General features: G+C 31.9%; 1 protein-coding gene and 2 non-coding genes across 3 annotated transcripts; all 3 read right to left on the bottom strand.

Moving 5' to 3' along the window:
* Nucleotides 1–1,597: 1,597 nt before the first annotated feature.
* On the bottom strand, nt 1,598–1,669 carry Trnam-cau (transfer RNA methionine (anticodon CAU)). Its single transcript has one exon. It is a non-coding gene; the product is annotated as a tRNA-Met (tRNA).
* A 1,245-nt stretch (nt 1,670–2,914) lies between these two features.
* On the bottom strand, nt 2,915–2,986 carry Trnam-cau (transfer RNA methionine (anticodon CAU)). Its single transcript has one exon. It is a non-coding gene; the product is annotated as a tRNA-Met (tRNA).
* A 13,045-nt stretch (nt 2,987–16,031) lies between these two features.
* Nucleotides 16,032–17,198, bottom strand: LOC132715111 (E3 ubiquitin-protein ligase TRIM33-like). Its single transcript, XM_060698093.1, has 2 exons — nt 16,638–17,198; nt 16,032–16,346 (listed from the first exon to the last, which is right to left on the bottom strand). The coding sequence occupies exons 1-2, from the start codon at nt 17,196–17,198 to the stop codon at nt 16,032–16,034; spliced, it is 876 nt and encodes a 291-aa protein (XP_060554076.1).
* Nucleotides 17,199–18,043: the final 845 nt, after the last annotated feature.

Raw genomic sequence — 18,043 nt, 5'->3', positions numbered from 1 at the left:
TAATTTCAAATGAATAAAATAATTGAATAGTAATTTTACCAAATCATTGTATTGAATTAATGTATTTATGTATTCTTTACCTGTATTAACAAAGGTACTTTTTTTTATCTCCTTTCATAATATCTCTAATTCATATTAACTTGATAGTTTCTATATAAAATGTCAATAATTTAAAATCTCTGGATAATTGTAACCATAATCTTACCCAACGCTGTCACTCATATCCGGCTAAGAAAGTTAAACATGCCAATGACAGTTCGCGCAAATTGTGCAGAATTCGAGGCATGTCAAAAAAAAAGAAAGATAACTGAAAAAAGTAACGTCTTTTTTTGTTTATGACATGAAAGTCTATAAATTATCCTGAAAGGGTTTATAAGATATATACGAATCTACTGGTCCGTGCATGCAATGAAAATAGCGTTCAGCGGATTTCTCCTGTAAAACGAGTTAAAATCGAGTTAAAATTTGTTTTATCGGTCAAATAATCGTTTGCCCGAATATATGTACCTCATTCGACATTTTGACTTTTTCTTAGATAACGCTATGTCTCGAAATATTTTTTTGTTCAGTATATTTATATGAGTGAAATAATTTGGAAAAAGAGGATACAAATTTACTCATGATCTTAAAGCATGACGATAAGTAGAATAGTATCAGACATAAAAAAAAAAAAAAAAAAAGAAAAAAATCTAGTGGAAACTGTTTGAGATCGCATATAATGAACAAAAATGATTTCATTATTACATGTATCACATTATATGACAATGTTTCAGTCATTTTTTATAAAATAAAGTCCTTATCTTTTAGCTTGTTATACATATTTCATTTAATTTCAAATAAATGCAAGGGTTTTCAGAATTTTTTATTCGTCATGTACGTGACCGAATATGAATTTCTTTAATAAATAATAATGATGCCATTTTTTATGCATTCCATTCTAACAGTATTGTAAATATTAGCCATATATTTTAAACGAATTTAAAAAAAGTCATAGCAGAGCGAGGTTTCGATCCTCGGACCTCTGGGTTATGGGCAGCACGCTTCCACTGCGCCACTCTGCTGTTATAATTTACATTTAAACTGCCCTTGCTAATGACTATTCAACTTTCATTCTATTTTTCTGATGCAATCCTTCATTTTCATAAATGGTATGCAACTCCATACATCATAAAGAATTTCAAAATACAGAGTTATCTTATTTTTAAATTATGTTGTTAAAAATTCTTTATTTAAGTTAAGTTAAAGAACATGTATAACAAAAATGCTTTAGACTACTGTTTTGCTTAATTTTGATATAGATAGTATCATATCGATATTTATATGACTGAAATATTTAGGAGGGAAAATCATCAAACGAATGTGCAGAGTACATTCTTATTAAAGCAAGACGGTAAGTAGAATTCATTATTGTCATTATAATCAGACAATAGAGGCATATTTTGTCTCAAAACAAATAATTTTTTATTTCTTTAGAAGGGCAACATGAATGTTATAATGTTTAAATAATGGTTTAAGAGAATGTTTGATGTGTGTAACCAAGAAAGTAGGAATGAATGTGAAATATAAGCCATATATTTTAAACGAATTAAAAAGGTCATAGCAGAGCGAGGTTTCGATCCTCGGACCTCTGGGTTATGGGCCCAGCACGCTTCCACTGCGCCACTCTGCTGTTATAATTCACGATTTGAAAACACATTGCACATATATTAAATATAGATTATTATAGTACTTCATTATATTTTTCTGATGCAATCCCTCATTTTCATAAAAGGTACGCAACTCCACTTATCATATGTATCTACTGCAAATACAGAGTTATCTTGTATCTAAGAAACGAACAAACGAGAATGTGATAAATCACTTGTTTGAATTTTAAAACATTATGGAAAACAGTGTAAATTTGGGTTACTAACACGCTTAAATGTAGCCCATTTTATAATTAATTTCAAATGAATAAAAATAATTGAATAGTAATTTTACCAAATCATTGTATTGAATTAATTTATTTATGTATTCTTTACCTGTATTAACAAAGGTACTTTTTTTTATCTCCTTTCATAATATCTCTAATTCATATTAACTTGATAGTTTCTATATAAAATGTCAATAATTTAAAATCTCTGGATAATTGTAACCATAATCTTACCCAACGCTGTCACTCATATCCGGCTAAGAAAGTTAAACATGCCAATGACAGTTCGCGCAAATTGTGCAGAATTCGAGGCATGTCAAAAAAAAAGAAAGATAACTGAAAAAAAGTAACGTCTTTTTTTTTTATGACATGAAGTCTATAAAATTATCCTGAAAGGGTTTATAAGATATATACGAATCTACTGGTCCGTGCATGCAATGAAAATAGCGTTCAGCGAATTTCTCCTGTAAAACGAGTTAAACTCGAGTTAAAATTGTTTTATCTGTCAAATAATCGTTTGCCCGAATATATGTACCTCATTCGACATTTTGACTTTTCTTAGATAACACTATGTCTCGGAATATTTTTTGTTCAGTATATTTTATATGAGTGAAATAATTTGGAAAAAGAGGATACAAATTTACTCATGACAAAGCATGACGATAAGTAGAATAGTATCAGACATAAAAAAAGGAAAAAAAATCTAATGGAAACTGTTTGAGATCGCATATTATGAACAAAATAATTTCATTATTACATGTATCACATTATATGACAATGTTTCAGTCATTTTTATAAAATAAAGTCCTTATCTTTTAGCTTGTTATACATATTTCATTTAATTTTCAAATAATGCAAGGGTTTCAGCATTTTTTATTCGTCATGTATGTGACCGGAATATGAATTTCTTTAATATATAATAATGATGCCATTTTTATGCATTCCATTCTAACAGTATTGTAAATATTAGCCATATATTTTAAACGAATTTAAAAAAAGTCATAGCAGAGCGAGGTTTCGATCCTCGGACCTCTGGGTTATGGGCCCAGCACGCTTCCACTGCGCCACTCTGCTGTTATAATTTACATTTAAACTGCCCTTGCTAATGACTATTCAACTTTCATTCTATTTTTCTGATGCAATCCTTCATTTTCATAAATGGTATGCAACTCCATACATCATAAAGAATTTCAAAATACAGAGTTATCTATTTTTTAAATTATGTTGTTAAAAATTCTTTATTTAAGTTAAGTTAAAGAACATGTATAACAAAAATGCTTTAGACTACTGTTTGCTTAATTTTGATATAAATAGTAGCATATCAATATTTATATGACTGAAATAATTTGGAGGGAAAATCATCACACAAATGTGCAGAGTACATTCTTATTAAAGCAAGACGGTAAGTAGAATTCATTATTGTCATTATAATCAGACAATAAAGGCATAGTATGTCTCAAAACAAATAATCTTATATTTCTTTAGAAAGGGCAACATGAATGTTATAATGTTTCAATAATGGTTTAAGAGAATGTTTTATGCGTGTAACCAAGAAAGTAGGAATGAATGTGAAATATTAGCCATATATTTTAAACGAATAAAAAAAGGTCATAGCAGAGCGAGGTTTCGATCCTCGGACCTATAGGTTATGGGCCCAGCACGCTTCCACTGCGCCACTCTGCTGTTATAATTCACGATTTGAAACCACATTGCACATATATTCAATATAGATTATTATAGTACTTCATTATATTTTTCTGATGCAATCCCTCATTTTCATAAAAGGTACGCAACTCCACTTACCATATGTATCTACTGCAAATACATAGTTATCTTGTATCTAAGAAACGAACAAACGAGAATGTGATAAATCACTTACTTGTTTGAATTTTAAAACATTCTGGAAAACAGTGTAAATTTGGGTTACTAACACGCTTAAATGTAGCCCATTTTATAATTAATTTCAAATGAATAAAAATAATTGAATAGTAATTTTACCAAATCATTGTATTGAATTAATTTATTTATGTATTCTTTACCTGTATTAACAAAGGTACTTTTTTTATCTCCTTTCATAATATCTCTAATTCATATTAACTTGATAGTTTCTATATAAAATGTCAATAATTTAAAATCTCTGGATAATTGTAACCATAATCTTACCCAACGCTGTCACTCATATCCGGCTAAGAAAGTTAAACATGCCAATGACAGTTCGCGCAAATTGTGCAGAATTCGAGGCATGTCAAAAAAAAAGAAAGATAGCTGAAAAAAAGTAACGTCTTTTTTGTTTATGACATGAAAGTCTATAAAATTATCCTGAAAGGGTTTATAAGATATATACGAATCTACTGGTCCGTGCATGCAATGAAAATAGCGTTCAGCGAATTTCTCCTGTAAAACGAGTTAAACTCGAGTTAAAATTTGTTTTATCTGTCAAATAATCGTTTGCCCGAATATATGTACCTCATTCGACATTTTGACTTTTCTTAGATAACGCTATGTCTCGGAAATATTTTTTTTGTTCAGTATATTTATATGAGTGAAATAATTTGGAAAAAGAGGATACAAATTTACTCATGACAAAGCATGACGATAAGTAGAATAGTATCAGACATAAAAAAAGGAAAAAAAATCTAATGGAAACTGTTTGAGATCGCATATTATGAACAAAATAATTTCATTATTACATGTATCACATTATATGACAATGTTTCAGTCATTTTTATAAAATAAAGTCCTTATCTTTTAGCTTGTTATACATATTTCATTTAATTTTCAAATAATGCAAGGGTTTCAGAATTTTTTATTCGTCATGTACGTGACCGGAATATGAATTTCTTTAATGAATAATAATGATGCCATTTTTTATGCATTCCATTCTAACAGTATTGTAAATATTAGCCATATATTTTAAACGAATTTAAAAAAAGTCATAGCAGAGCGAGGTTTCGATCCTCGGACCTCTGGGTTATGGGCCCAGCACGCTTCCACTGCGCCAAAAATTCGGCCTGTGAGCCCAGGTTGCGCTACCACAAATAAAAAAATTAATTTGACTGCGAAAACTGCTTAAAATAAGTTTTTTACATAGAAAAACTGTTTAAGTGATGAAATGTCTTTTTCCTGTAATACATTTATTTATCAGTTATCTTGAGTGATTTAAATCTATTCTCCTGTTTATTTTGCAATATAAAGTACATTTTTCAAAAGTGTATTTTTAAGTTTTCAATTCCATGAGTCATTAATTCTATGATGATATACATTACATGTACATACACAATACACAGTATAAGTAGGGCGGTATAAGTATAGTAAGTTTAAATAAGTAACTAACAGACTAACAGAGTAAAAGAGTAAAGGATGTGTAGTGGGGTTTTTTTTTTGCCTTTTATTTACAAAATGCAGAAAGTAGGTCAACACATTAATACCCATCCTATAAACCAAATAAGCAATATAAAACATTCTGCTGCTCATGATTTACCTGTATTAACCACTGGTAGTTTAACAACACACAAAATTTACACAATAACATCCACGGAAAAGATAAATTGCTATTTAAAAGTAAATTATAGCACACAACATATAGATATCCGCCATCTTGGAATAGTCTGACACTGTAGCCTCTTTCTGAATTATGATAGCATTTGTGGTAGAATTATGGTAGGTGATCTGGCCAGGGATTGGTCAATACAACCAGAATTACTACCACAATTGATATGAACTAATCGGTAATGGGGAACTCTGCTGTTATAATTCACGATTTTGAAAACCATATAATTGCACACTATATTCAATAAGATATATAGTATTCATTATATTTTTCTGATCAATCCCTTTTATAAAAGGGTTTTCGCAACTCCCCTTATCTATGATCCTCAATACAGGTTACTTTAAACTAAAAGAATTCAAAATCATTACTTTTTTAATTTTTAAAAATTAATAAAACATGTAAAATTTTTTTAACAGCTTTAAATGTAAGATTTTATAATTTTTTACTGAATAAAAAAAATTGAATTATTATTTTTACAAATAAGTAGAAATTAATTTATTTATGTACTTTTGTAAAAACAAATATTTTTTTTTTTTTTTAAACCATTATGTTAATTATAGTTTAAAAAAATTTAATTTTAAACCGGAAAAAATTGGGAAAAAAAAAAAAACTTAAAACGTTAATAACAGAAAGTTAAACCTGGGCCAAAGGGACATTCGCGCAAATTTGGGGTTGAGCAGTAAAAAAAAACTAAAAAAAATGTTTTTGATGACATGAAATTATTTAAAAATTTACCTGAAAGGGTTTTAAAATTCGAATTAGGTCCTGCTAAAAAATAGCTTTAGCGAATTTCTCCCGTAAAAGATTAAACTCGAGTTAAAAATTTTTTTTCTGTCAAAAAATTTTTTCCCCAAAATGTACTCATTCACATTTATTTTCTTAAAATTAAACCTATTTTAAAAAATTTTTTTTGTTCTTTAATTAAAGTTTAAATTAAAAAAGATAAAAAAATTTTAAATCTGGCTAAAATATAAAAATAAACAGCATAAAAAAAAGAAAAAACAAAAAAAGAAAATTAGGGAAATTTTAAAGCAAAAAACAAAGATTTTATTATTTCATTTCAATAAAATAAACATATTTTTAAAATAAATTTTTTTTTTTGAATACATATTTCATTTAATTTTCAAATAATGCAAGGGTTTCAGCATTTTTCATTCGTCATGTGACTGGAATATGATTTTCTTTTATAAATAATAATGATGCCATTTCTTATGCATTCCATTCTTACAGTATTGTAAATATTAGCCATATATGTTAAACGATTTCGATCCTCCGACCTCTGGGTTATGGGCCCAGCACGCTTTCACTGCGCCACTATGCTGTTATAATTTACATTTAAACTGCCCTTTTTAATGACGAATCACTGTCACTATCAGTGTTGATAATAACCTTATGAAGCACTGTTATTCTGTCAATAAATCCACTATAAAGGACTGTTCATTAAACAACTTAAAGAACTGTCACTTTCAGTATTGATTAATATCCTCTAAAGCACCATTAATACGACCGTCAATAAATCCACCTAAAGAACTGTCACTTTCAATGTTGATTAATATCCTATGAAGCACCGATAAGACGACCCTCAATAAATCCACTTTAAGAACTGTCACTTAACGACTCTCAATAAATCCACTTTAAGAACTGTCACTTTCAGTGTTGATAAGTATTATATGAAGTACCGTTTATACAACCGTCAATAAATCCATTTAAAGAACTGTCACTTTCAATGTTGATGAATATCATATGAAGTACCGTTAATAAGACCGTAAATAAATCCACCTAAAGAACTGTCACTTGCAGTGTTGATTAATATTATAATTATGAACTGAAGCACAACCTTACTCCTTTTTTTCTTTCTTTCCACATCCTTTTTGTTTCATTGATTCTTTCCAATTCTCGAAAGACATTGTGGCAGTGGCCGGACAAAACCAGTTCATGAAGTACTAAACATGGCTTGGGGCTGTACGTTCCTGGCCACAATGTCTACAAGTCGGCACTTTCTTTCTCTTATATTTTCTTTTTAATATGTCAGTTTAATCCTTTTCCAGTATTCGCTTCCTGTACCTCTGAGTAGTGTATGGTACTTCAGATGTGCTGGGCATCGATGTAACACTAGCTTGACTGGAAATGTGTCAAGATAAAGGAGCATAATTGTGCAAACCATACAAAAATCATTTACCATAACAAAACTTATTTGAGACAAGAGGGCCTGAGTCGCTCACCGGAAACAACTGCTTTTCAGTGTTAGAATGTTAATATATTCTAATATTAAATTTGAGCATAGAATATGTTTTGAAAAAATGCAATCACCTGGGGTATGTAAGCTATAGCTTTAACCAAGCTAATCAAATCAATATGAGCAAACTTGATAAAAGACTACATAAGAATGCTACAAAGTTTGGTGATCATCTTTCAATTATTTCAGTAGGAAATGATGTTCGAAGATTTTTTTCTATTTTTAGCTTTAGTGGCCCCTAAAAGGGGCTAATCAAATAAATATAAGCAAACTTGATAAAAGAGTACCCAAGAATGCTACAGACAAAGTTTGGTGATCATCCATCAATTGGTTCTGAAGAAGAAGATGTTTAAACGTTTTGAGCTTTAGCGGCCCCTAAAAGGGGCCAATCAAATGATTAGAGCAAACTTGATAAAAGATGACCCAAAAATGCTACAGACAAAGTTTGGTGATCATCCATTAATTAGTTCTGTAGGAGATGTTTAAACGTATTTCTATTTTTAATTTTAGCGACCCCTAAAATGGCTAATCAAATTAATATGAGCAAACTTAATAAAAGACAACCCAATAATGCTACAAAGTTTGGTGATCATCCATCAATTAGTTCTGTAGCAATAAATGTTTAAATGTATATCTATTTTTAATTTAAGTGGCCCCTAAAAGGATCTAATCAAATTAATATGAGCAAACTTGATAAAGACTATTCAAGAATGCTACAGACAAAGTTTGGTGATCATCCATCCATTAGTTCTCTAGAAAAAGGCATTTAAAGGTATTTCTATTTTTAGCTTTTGCGGCCCCTAAAAGGGGCCAATCAAATTAATATGAGCAAACTTGATAAAACACTACCCAAGAATGCTACAGACAAAGTTTGGTGATTATCCATCCATTAGTTCTGTAGAAGATGTTTAAGGGTTTTTCTTTTTTTAGCTCTGCTGACCCCTAAAAGGGGCCAATCAAATTAATATGAGCAAACTTGATAAGACACTATCCAAGAATGCTACAGACAAAGTTAAGTGATCATCCATCCATTAGTCTTGTAGAAGAAGATGTTTAAAGGTTTTTCTGTTTTTAGCTCTGCTGACCCCTAAAAGAGGCCAATTGGAATGACATGAGCAACTTCAAGTGTGACTGTCACAAGGATGCTACAGACCAAATTTGAAGTAAATCTGCCCAGTAGTTTCAGATAAGAAGACAATTGTTGACACATGACGACAGACGGCGGAGCATCCCCCTTTGATACTAATAGCTCACCCTGAGCCTTCGGCTCTGGTGAGCTAAAAATGGCAAATGGGAGTTGTCAACAAACACAGATAAGCCTAGACATAAATCTGTAAGGTGATCAGATCTGAGCATTAGTTTACAATCATAATAATTGTACAAACTACTGTGCTAAGGTTTGTATTTATTACCTGGGATGAACCTGTTAAGATGTGGGTGAAAGCTCTCCAGTGAAGTGGATCCCCGAGCACATCGGAAGTTGGGCAATTATAAATGACATCTGTCTATAAAATTGGGTAATACACTTGTAAAAATGTAAAAATCTATTTTTAACATTGGTGACCTTGACATTGGTGACACTGACCTTGACCAAATGACCCCTTACAAAGAAGGAGGACCTCCCTTGGCATGTTTGTATTAAACATGAAAGACATAAACCAAAAAATAAAGGCTGTATGAGCAAAAATGTTTAAATTTATTTTCCAAACCAGTGACCTTGACCCTAGAGACCACTTATTCCACATAAAATTAGAGGACCATTAAAGGTATCCACCTACCAAATATGCAAGATGTCATTAAATAAATTAAGCAATTAAGAGGAATTTACGATCAATCCAACTTGCCGAAATAGGTTAACCACACAAGGTCCTATTTTCAAAGTGAAAAAAGCGAAATAACTGGGAAATATGGATGACACAGTTATATAACTTGGCAATACCATGTACTTTGTATTGATAAGTAAGTGTGGATATTATGAAGCCATTAGAATAGATATAACTTAAGATATTTCCAACTTGCCGTTTGAGGTTAACCATTATTCATTTTTTAAGTGCTGGAAAGGACAATAACTTAGTAAATATGGAAGTCATAGTTATGTAACTTGACCAGATCATGTACTTTGTATTGATTAGTAGATTAGTAAGTGTGTAAACTAAGAAGCCATTGATACAGGTAATACTTAAGAAAAATCCAACTTGCCGTTCTAGGTTAACCTGGTACAGACGGACGGACAGAGGGACAGACGGACGGTTTAATTACTATATGCCCGGGGGCATAAAAAGATGCAAAGTCATACAGACAAAAGAAGTTGAAGTAATATTCAAGTTTTTTTTTCCGGAATGGAGATAATGACATCTTCTTGTAAATTTCCAATCTTTCTGACCAGCTGATCGACGGAAAATACCCTTTCAAAAAGATAAACAATTTTTTATTTAACATACCGAAAGTAAAATAAAATAGTATTTTATTACACACTTAACCGAATTGTTTGCTGATTAAAAGCATTTAAACACACAGATTTGTAATTTTACTATCATTTTGTTTGTTTTGGGTTTTACGTTACACCGACTTAGCACAACAGAGCGACAATGTGACATCGCGACAATACGCCGCCCGACAACGCACCGTTTTGCGTGCATCGTTAGCGACAGGGTGAAAGCCCGACAACGCGCCGTTTTGAGCTTTGTCGTACTGTCGCTAGCGACAACACGACCCACAAAAGTGTTCCATATCACCTACCATAATAGAGAGATAAAACAATCAATTAGAAATATATTTTATGAGTATAGAGCAAATAACTAATAGTATCCAAGTATTTTTTTTTAAAAGGAGAAAAAAAGAGACGCGATTACGGAACCGTATCGTAACAGCAAACTGTACGTGCAACAACCTAGTGTATAAATAATTACTCTCTCTTATGTCGAGAGTAAATCAATTATTCTCTAATCTACTATAGCAAGAAACAACAACAAATACATAGGAATAACGCTTAATATTTGGTAGTACATATCGAGTAAAACAAAGAGGGTATTACGTCCGGAAAATAAAATTATTGAATCTCTTAAACAAATTATCAGTAAAAGAATGATGTTACCCAGATACATATATACCAGAAACATTTCCGTTCAGAGTATTTCCATCTCTTAGCTAGGCCTGTATAAACTGTAGTACACCAGAGACTCAATGCGAGACGTGATCAAGTCAGTTCCATCTGTTTTCTGAAAATCTAATTACATTTTTCGCCAAAAACTGATAGTTTATAATATATCCAAAAAATCATAAAAAGTATAAATATTTTTATAAATATCAAAAGATTAAAAATATTAAAATTTGTTTCGTAGTTTCAGGCAAAAAATGTAAAACTATATAACACAGTTATATAAAACCGTAACAGGGCACCACTTCCGCCCAACAGGGGGCAACACTTCCGCCCAACGAGGGGCAACACTTCCGCCCAACGAGGGGCAACACTTCCGCCCAACGAGGGGCAACACTTCCGCCCAACAAGGGGCAACACTTCCACCCAACGAGGGGCAACACTTCCGCCCAACGAGGGGCAACACTTCCGCCCAACAAGGGGCAACACTTCCACCCAACGAGGGGCAACACTTCCCCCAACGAGGGGCAACACTTCCGCCCAACAAGGGGCAACACTTCCGCCCAACAAGGGGCAACATTTCCGCCCAACGAGGGGCAACACTTCCGCCCAACGAGGGGCAACACTTCCGCCCAACGAGGGGCAACACTTCGATTCAAGGCAAGCATTCGATATAAAAAGATATTCAAACAGAATGAAAAGAATATAATCTTCCTTAATCAAACTTTTACTATTACAAATGATTCATATTAGGTTAAAACATAATCACTGATATATAAAGTAATAATTTCAAATCACTATTTGATGAAATAAATTCAAACAACAATTTGATGTGATAATTTCAAGTCACAATATAATGTAATAGCTTCAAAACACATGGCTATTGATTAATAACAGTGTCAATTATAAATGAAGATTTAATGACACAGATAATCGGTCCTTCAAAGAATCTTCATCAGAGCGTTTTAGATCTAAGGCTTCACTTATTCGTAAAAAATCAGCGTAACACAAAATACACAAGGTAACTATTCTCAAATTTCCCAGAGAACAATTCTCAGAAGCAAAAGTATATACATGTAATAATCTTTTCAAAATATCAGGAGAAATAGGTTGTTTTTTCTGCACTGGTCGACATACTTTCCTGACACAACCTTCCAAACATAATCTTAACCAATTGTCTTTACATGGATTTTTTAAAGAAGCTAACTCGTGAGCACAGTTAATAGCATAAAACGCTGTATTCAATTTTGATTTCCCACAACACTCATTCTCGAACTGTATTAAAGACACTAAATACAGTGCTACAGTTACAGGTGAGGCAGGCAAAAAAGAAAACTGTTATTGCATACACCATTTTGAAAATTTACAAAAGAATATTTATACTTACGTATCATATGTTATTTGCTATACATCACAGCGTCTTTCACTTCTGAGAAAAGCTTCTGGTATTTAGGCAAAAATCTACACATTTCTTGTACATCTAACCAACGCTGACTGGTTAAAATGCCTGTAAAATTGACAAACAATAATAAAACAAAATATTTCATTATGCTTAATTATAGCATTGCTTTTCACAAAAAATTGACCTTTTAACCAATCATTAAACATAAAATATATGAGTCAAAACTAACAACATTCTATTCTAGCAACAATTACCATGCTAGTAAAGTACGTAGATCCAAAAATAGTTGCTTTGTTTCTGCCTTGAACATATATATCCTTTGGATCATTAAACAAAAGTATTTCACAAACAAATTGCTTAAGATTTGATATTTCCCCAAAAATCATCGGGGATAAGGGCTCGAAGGCAGTAAGGGGCTACTAATGTACCATTGGCTTTAGAATATAATAAATGGTTTAAAGCCCGTGGTATCAAATAAACTGGAGGAATAATTAAGAATATCATCGTTAGGTTGTATCGAAGTTTCCCAAAATTCTAAAGCATGTTTTAATCGACCTTTTACTGAATAATCAGAAATTTTAATACTACTTTCTGTATATATTTCACAAAATATCTCGTGATGGCAAAAATGTGAAAAATCAGAGTGCAAATTATCAAAAAACCAATACTTATCATATTCAAAAGAAGAGTCTTGTAATTCATTGTTTATTAATCTTGACTTCCTGCTTGTCACATTCAGGTGCTCTTGACTCTGTTGAGGTACCCATGGGTCTTGTATATGGACCGGTTCTGACATGTGTACATCCAGATGCGATGTGTTCCAACCGTCCACATTTGAAGCAAACGACTGTTGTGGGAAGTTGTTGTTGCTATGAGGATCCGCCAGCCATGACCAATCTAGATTCTGGTGTTCGGCAAAAGCTACGAAAATTAAACTGAGAGCTTTGGTTAGATTAAGTAGACAATTTGGCCTTTTCGATACGAGCTTTGGCCCGGTCTTCAGCTTTACGAATTCTTTTAACGTCATCAGAATCGCTAGCCACATCCAATTTCTTATACTCTTGCATGGTGGCCCAACCGGAAGGAGAATTGTCAGCAATTCTGATCAGTTTATTTCTTCTTTTAATAAGATGTTTTGCTTCAGAAATATACTCATGAGCTTTGCCTGCATTTCTTAGCGAAATAGTCTTATCAATAGTGTCGAGCATATCATCATGTTCACAATTGAATTGATACTGTTAATTGTTAGATAAACCCTTTAAAGTAACAGATGAATTTTTTCTAACCGTTTTTCTTGTAGCTTCTGCAATTCACTCTGTATCAGTCTGAACGCTCCTCTTGGAGTCGTTGAATTTAGAATCAAAATAATTCTTCAGTTCGTCAACAATTTCTGCTCTTTGTAACGATTCTCCACGTGGCTGAGAATACCGATTTTCTTCATCACTCATAATTTCGTATTTAAACAGGTTATTTAAGTACCACCAAATGCAAGCGTCGAGTGAAGAAAAACCGCGAAAACACTATATATACCCTACCAACCCACGAAATACACGTGTATCGTTAAAAGAAAATATTTAAGGTATCACTCCATATTCAACTTAAGGTACAGAAACCATACATAAACACTCATTTAAGCTATATCCGATACGATAATAATTTCATTTATCTATATAGATGATTCTTTACTTTAATTTTATATGTCGATTATTTCATTATTGAAATATTGTTTATGATTTTATGATGCAAATCCTTTATATGTTGACATACAATTTAAAACCATAATATTTTAATAGATTAATATATCGCATCATATTATTTTGATTAACGATTTATCTAAATTACGGATTTGGTTATCCAAATTTGAAAAAAATTGTTTCAATTAAAAAAAAAACAGAAACATAACAAAACGCTAAGAACGTTCATATGACACGAGCAATTCAATAGAAAATAGAAATTCGTAAAGAATTTTCTAAAGTGCACAATTAAAAAATGTGGCAGGATCGGTCTGTTCTTAGACGGTGGTGGAAGGTGCAAGTTACTGTCTACGCCCATATAACCGGTTTAATGAGTATTCAACAGTTAAATATGAAAGAGGTGAAACAAAATTAATTAAGAAACATCCAACATGTATAATTCACTAATCCACTTTTAAATTATATCAGTCTTGTTTAAGCTATCAAGCCCTTAATCTGAAAAAAGATACTATAGAACAACATTTCAAATCAAACAGAAGTATCCCTGGCGTCAAAAATAAAAACATGTATAAAGTCAAAGTACCGGTAAAGAAGGGAGAAAAAGGAATCTCTAACGAGCGCACAAAACGGCAAAATTGATGACTGCAGGCTCGGCTTAATTGAGCCTGTATATTGATGGTACTGGAAAGTGCAAACAACCGCCCATGCTCTATAGCACCGGCCAAATTCAAATTCATCATTTAACCTGAAATATTGAAATACATATGTTTTGAGTTCAAAAACATCTGTAGCTGTGTTAATATGGCGCTTATTATATGAAGTACATATACTATACCTTATAATAATAATGATTATGATGATGTTGTTGCTGCTGCTGATGTTGTTTATTTTTTGTTAATGATGATGAAGCAAATCCAACAGAGGAACCACTTTTGCAATTTTTAGTTTGCAATAATTCTTAGTATGTGTCTTGTCATTGAAAATTGAAAAAAATAGATGTGTATTTATGTATCTTTAAATTATTATGATATCTTCTGGCGAGATGAAATTACATAAAAAGCATGTTATTTGCGTACGCAACAGATGAGGAACATCAAAGACAAATCGCCGCATCATGCGATAATGCAAAATCCAAGAAAATGGACTTGAAGAATTGCTTGTATAAATGTGTTATTTTTCCATTCTATGAACCGTTACTTTAAAGAGGGTTCAACGCACACCAGTCATTAGTGTTTACCCAATATTCCTACACCGAATCTATAATGAATTATTTTTCATCGATAAAATAATAAAATCTTTGTAAAGCTCTATTCTAATTACACTTTATTCAACTATGATTTTATTAACGTGTTTATGTATTATTTGACTCAATTAAATTAAATAAACGAATGATTAACCAGGGATATAAACGTTATTCCAATCAAGTCGTATAAAATTAATCAAATTTATTAGTCTCAGTACATCATACAAACATGTGATTTATATACAGGTATTATTTGTAAAATCAACACTACATAGCATTTCATTCACTACCACAACACACAAATAATTAGGTTAACCATGTATTGTTTAAAAGTTTCTTCTTCATCTCGATCAGTATGAAATATAACATTTTGAATGTAACGATTCTGCAATATAATATATATCTATGGTCAACAAATTAACTTTTATATTCAGCTGATATCAAGTTATGTGACATGTCAATAGTAAAATTCTTTTCAAACTCACTGATGAAGTCAACACAAATCATTAAGTAACTACATGTATTACAAATCTTACACTTGTCTTCCTACGTGTATTGAAATATTCTTTTTCCTTTTCTTGTCATGGAATTAATAGAGGTATGCAACATTTGCTTATTATAATTAAGCATAAGTCAAATTTACATTATTTTTTATTAACATACCTAAAAGGAAACATTGGGTTAACATTTCTTCAGAGCAGAATTATCAATTAGATTCAAAATTGAGAAACTTATTGGAGATGTAAATATGTAATTGAAAGGTTGTTATTTAACATAAATGAACTTCTCATCACTGCTGATACTATCTTTTCAAGTCCATTAAACAATCCAGGAGTATCAAACACCTGAATCATATGTCCATCTTAACCCAGAATAACCAGCTTTCCTGGACAGCAACTACAGCCTACTACTAGCTTGTCCTGACAATATGCTACACAATAACACCATTCTCCGACATCTATACGACGATCCATTTTGCGGAAGTCTTATAGCATCGTGTGGTGCTGAAGACAGGGTTTCCTCTAACAACAACGATCCTGTGTTTTCATCTATTGTTTTAATCTTTTTATTACCGTAATCAGCGATGACCATTTGTGTGGCAGAAACCATTACCATCCCAATGACATTGCTACATTCTTTATCAGAAGGAAAACTCGCGTTGTACGATCTTTCATAATTGACACATATTTCAGTATCTTCTGGTGGTTTTCTCTATGTTGAAATTGTTCCAAAGTTTTTCTCATTTTTCAGTTGATCATGAAGGTTTTCGTTCCGGTCAAATTAAATGTCGTCATATGTCATATTATCTTTGACAATCTGTATTTCTTCACTTTCCAGTGTCATCACACGAAGACATTTTTCAATTCAATGAAAAGCTTATTATGCTTGTTTGCTTCCTTCAGGCCATTAAGAATTGACTGTGAACGTTTCACTTCCTCGGCTATTTTTTGCAAGCAGCCTTGATATTCTTGACTTTGTAGGTTGCTGTGTTAATAACATTACCGGTTCCATCTGATCTAACTGATTGTTTATTTCCTTTCTCAAGAGTCGTATGTCTTCAACAACTTTTTCACAACTTTGTTCTAGTTGCTTTGTAGCAGCTGAAGCCTTCATAATGTTATATTCACATTTCTTGACTAAATCTTTCATCTTTTTGTTCAAATCTATCCACTCGCCAGATACGTTACCTGAAACATCAGGAATATAGTCAAATTTGCATTGTTTGTGTTCAAGTGTAACACAGACATAGCATGCTACAATTTTGTGTGTGTTACAATAGAACTCCAATGGTTTATCCCTATGGTTGGTACAGTTGTCAATAATGACGTCTGCATTTACGTCAACGCCTGTTTGTTTTGTTGACATTGCGTCTTTTTCAAGTAGTACATGGTGTCTAGATGGCCTTGACCTTCTATGATATTGAAAGCAACTGTTGCAAAGATGTTCCTTGCAGTCCTGACAAAATCCGTAAGCCGGTACCTTTAATCCATCTGTGTCACACGGAATGCAATACAGGTTGAGGTTTGCCTTCGATGTCGAAGTTATCTTTCCCGACACATCCATTTTCTTAAATAAAAATAAATAAATAATATATCCACTCCCCGCTTCTTAACAAAATGATGTTAAGATAATTCTATATTCCAGGGATATAAATGGTATTTTTTATGCAAGATCCACTATCTGTATGACCTGTAAAAGACTTATCTTGGCAAAGTTATGTAACAATATATATATATATAAAGACAATCCCATTGGTTTTAAGTTACACTCGTTTTTCACAAAATAGGGCAACTTCTGAATCCAGGGACATTTATATACGAAGGCAAGAAGATTAAAATTTGTATTCTTATGTAGGTCTTAGTATCAGAATTCCAGTGAGCTTCAATTTTGACCTAAGGACTAATCCATGTTATTTACCATATATCAAAGCTCTGGCTTCTTTCTAGACTCTGACAAAGAGATTTTCTAAGATTTGAATAATTTTAACTAGTTCAAGTTAGATGTACATAATTGAATGATAATTTATATGACTTGTTTGAAGGACAACTAGGTTTTTTTTTTTTAAAATTACCCATTGGTTTGAAGCTGTTGAAAGGAATTGTGAATAAAAACAAATATCAAAATTAGCTGATGACTAAAGCTTGTTATTGGTCAAGTCTAAACATAGTGTTGATAATAAAATTATATACACATTACCTAGACAACTACTTTTCCTTTTTTTCTGGTTAAATACACTGACGGACTTTGAAAACGCATCAGTTGTTGTTGTTGTTTGTTTTTGCTTTTTATATAGGGAAGACCATATCCGATTAGAAAAAAATGCATACTGAAGGACACGTGTCTATAATTCTCAGTTAAAAATTGTTACTGTCATTGCCTCAATTGTTGAGTTTTAGTTGAAACTGCAT

The sequence above is a fragment of the Ruditapes philippinarum genome, unplaced genomic scaffold (genome assembly GCF_026571515.1).
Source record: "Ruditapes philippinarum isolate M1 unplaced genomic scaffold, ASM2657151v2 ctg890_1_1_1_1, whole genome shotgun sequence".
Classification (NCBI taxonomy): Eukaryota; Metazoa; Mollusca; class Bivalvia; order Venerida; family Veneridae; genus Ruditapes; species Ruditapes philippinarum.
Note: the sequence above shows the minus strand (reverse complement) of the source record. Positions and strands in the feature narration are given on the sequence as shown.

What these genes read in the sequence shown, in the direction of transcription:
- LOC132715111 (XM_060698093.1), bottom strand. Translation starts at nt 17,198, where the DNA reads ATGGATGTGTCGGGAAAGATAACTTCGACATCGAAGGCAAACCTCAAC. An exon ending in AGTTAGATCAGATGGAACCG is followed by an intron (nt 16,347 to 16,637) that starts GTAATGTTATTA and finishes ATTTCAACATAG; the next exon opens with AGAAAACCACCAGAAGATAC.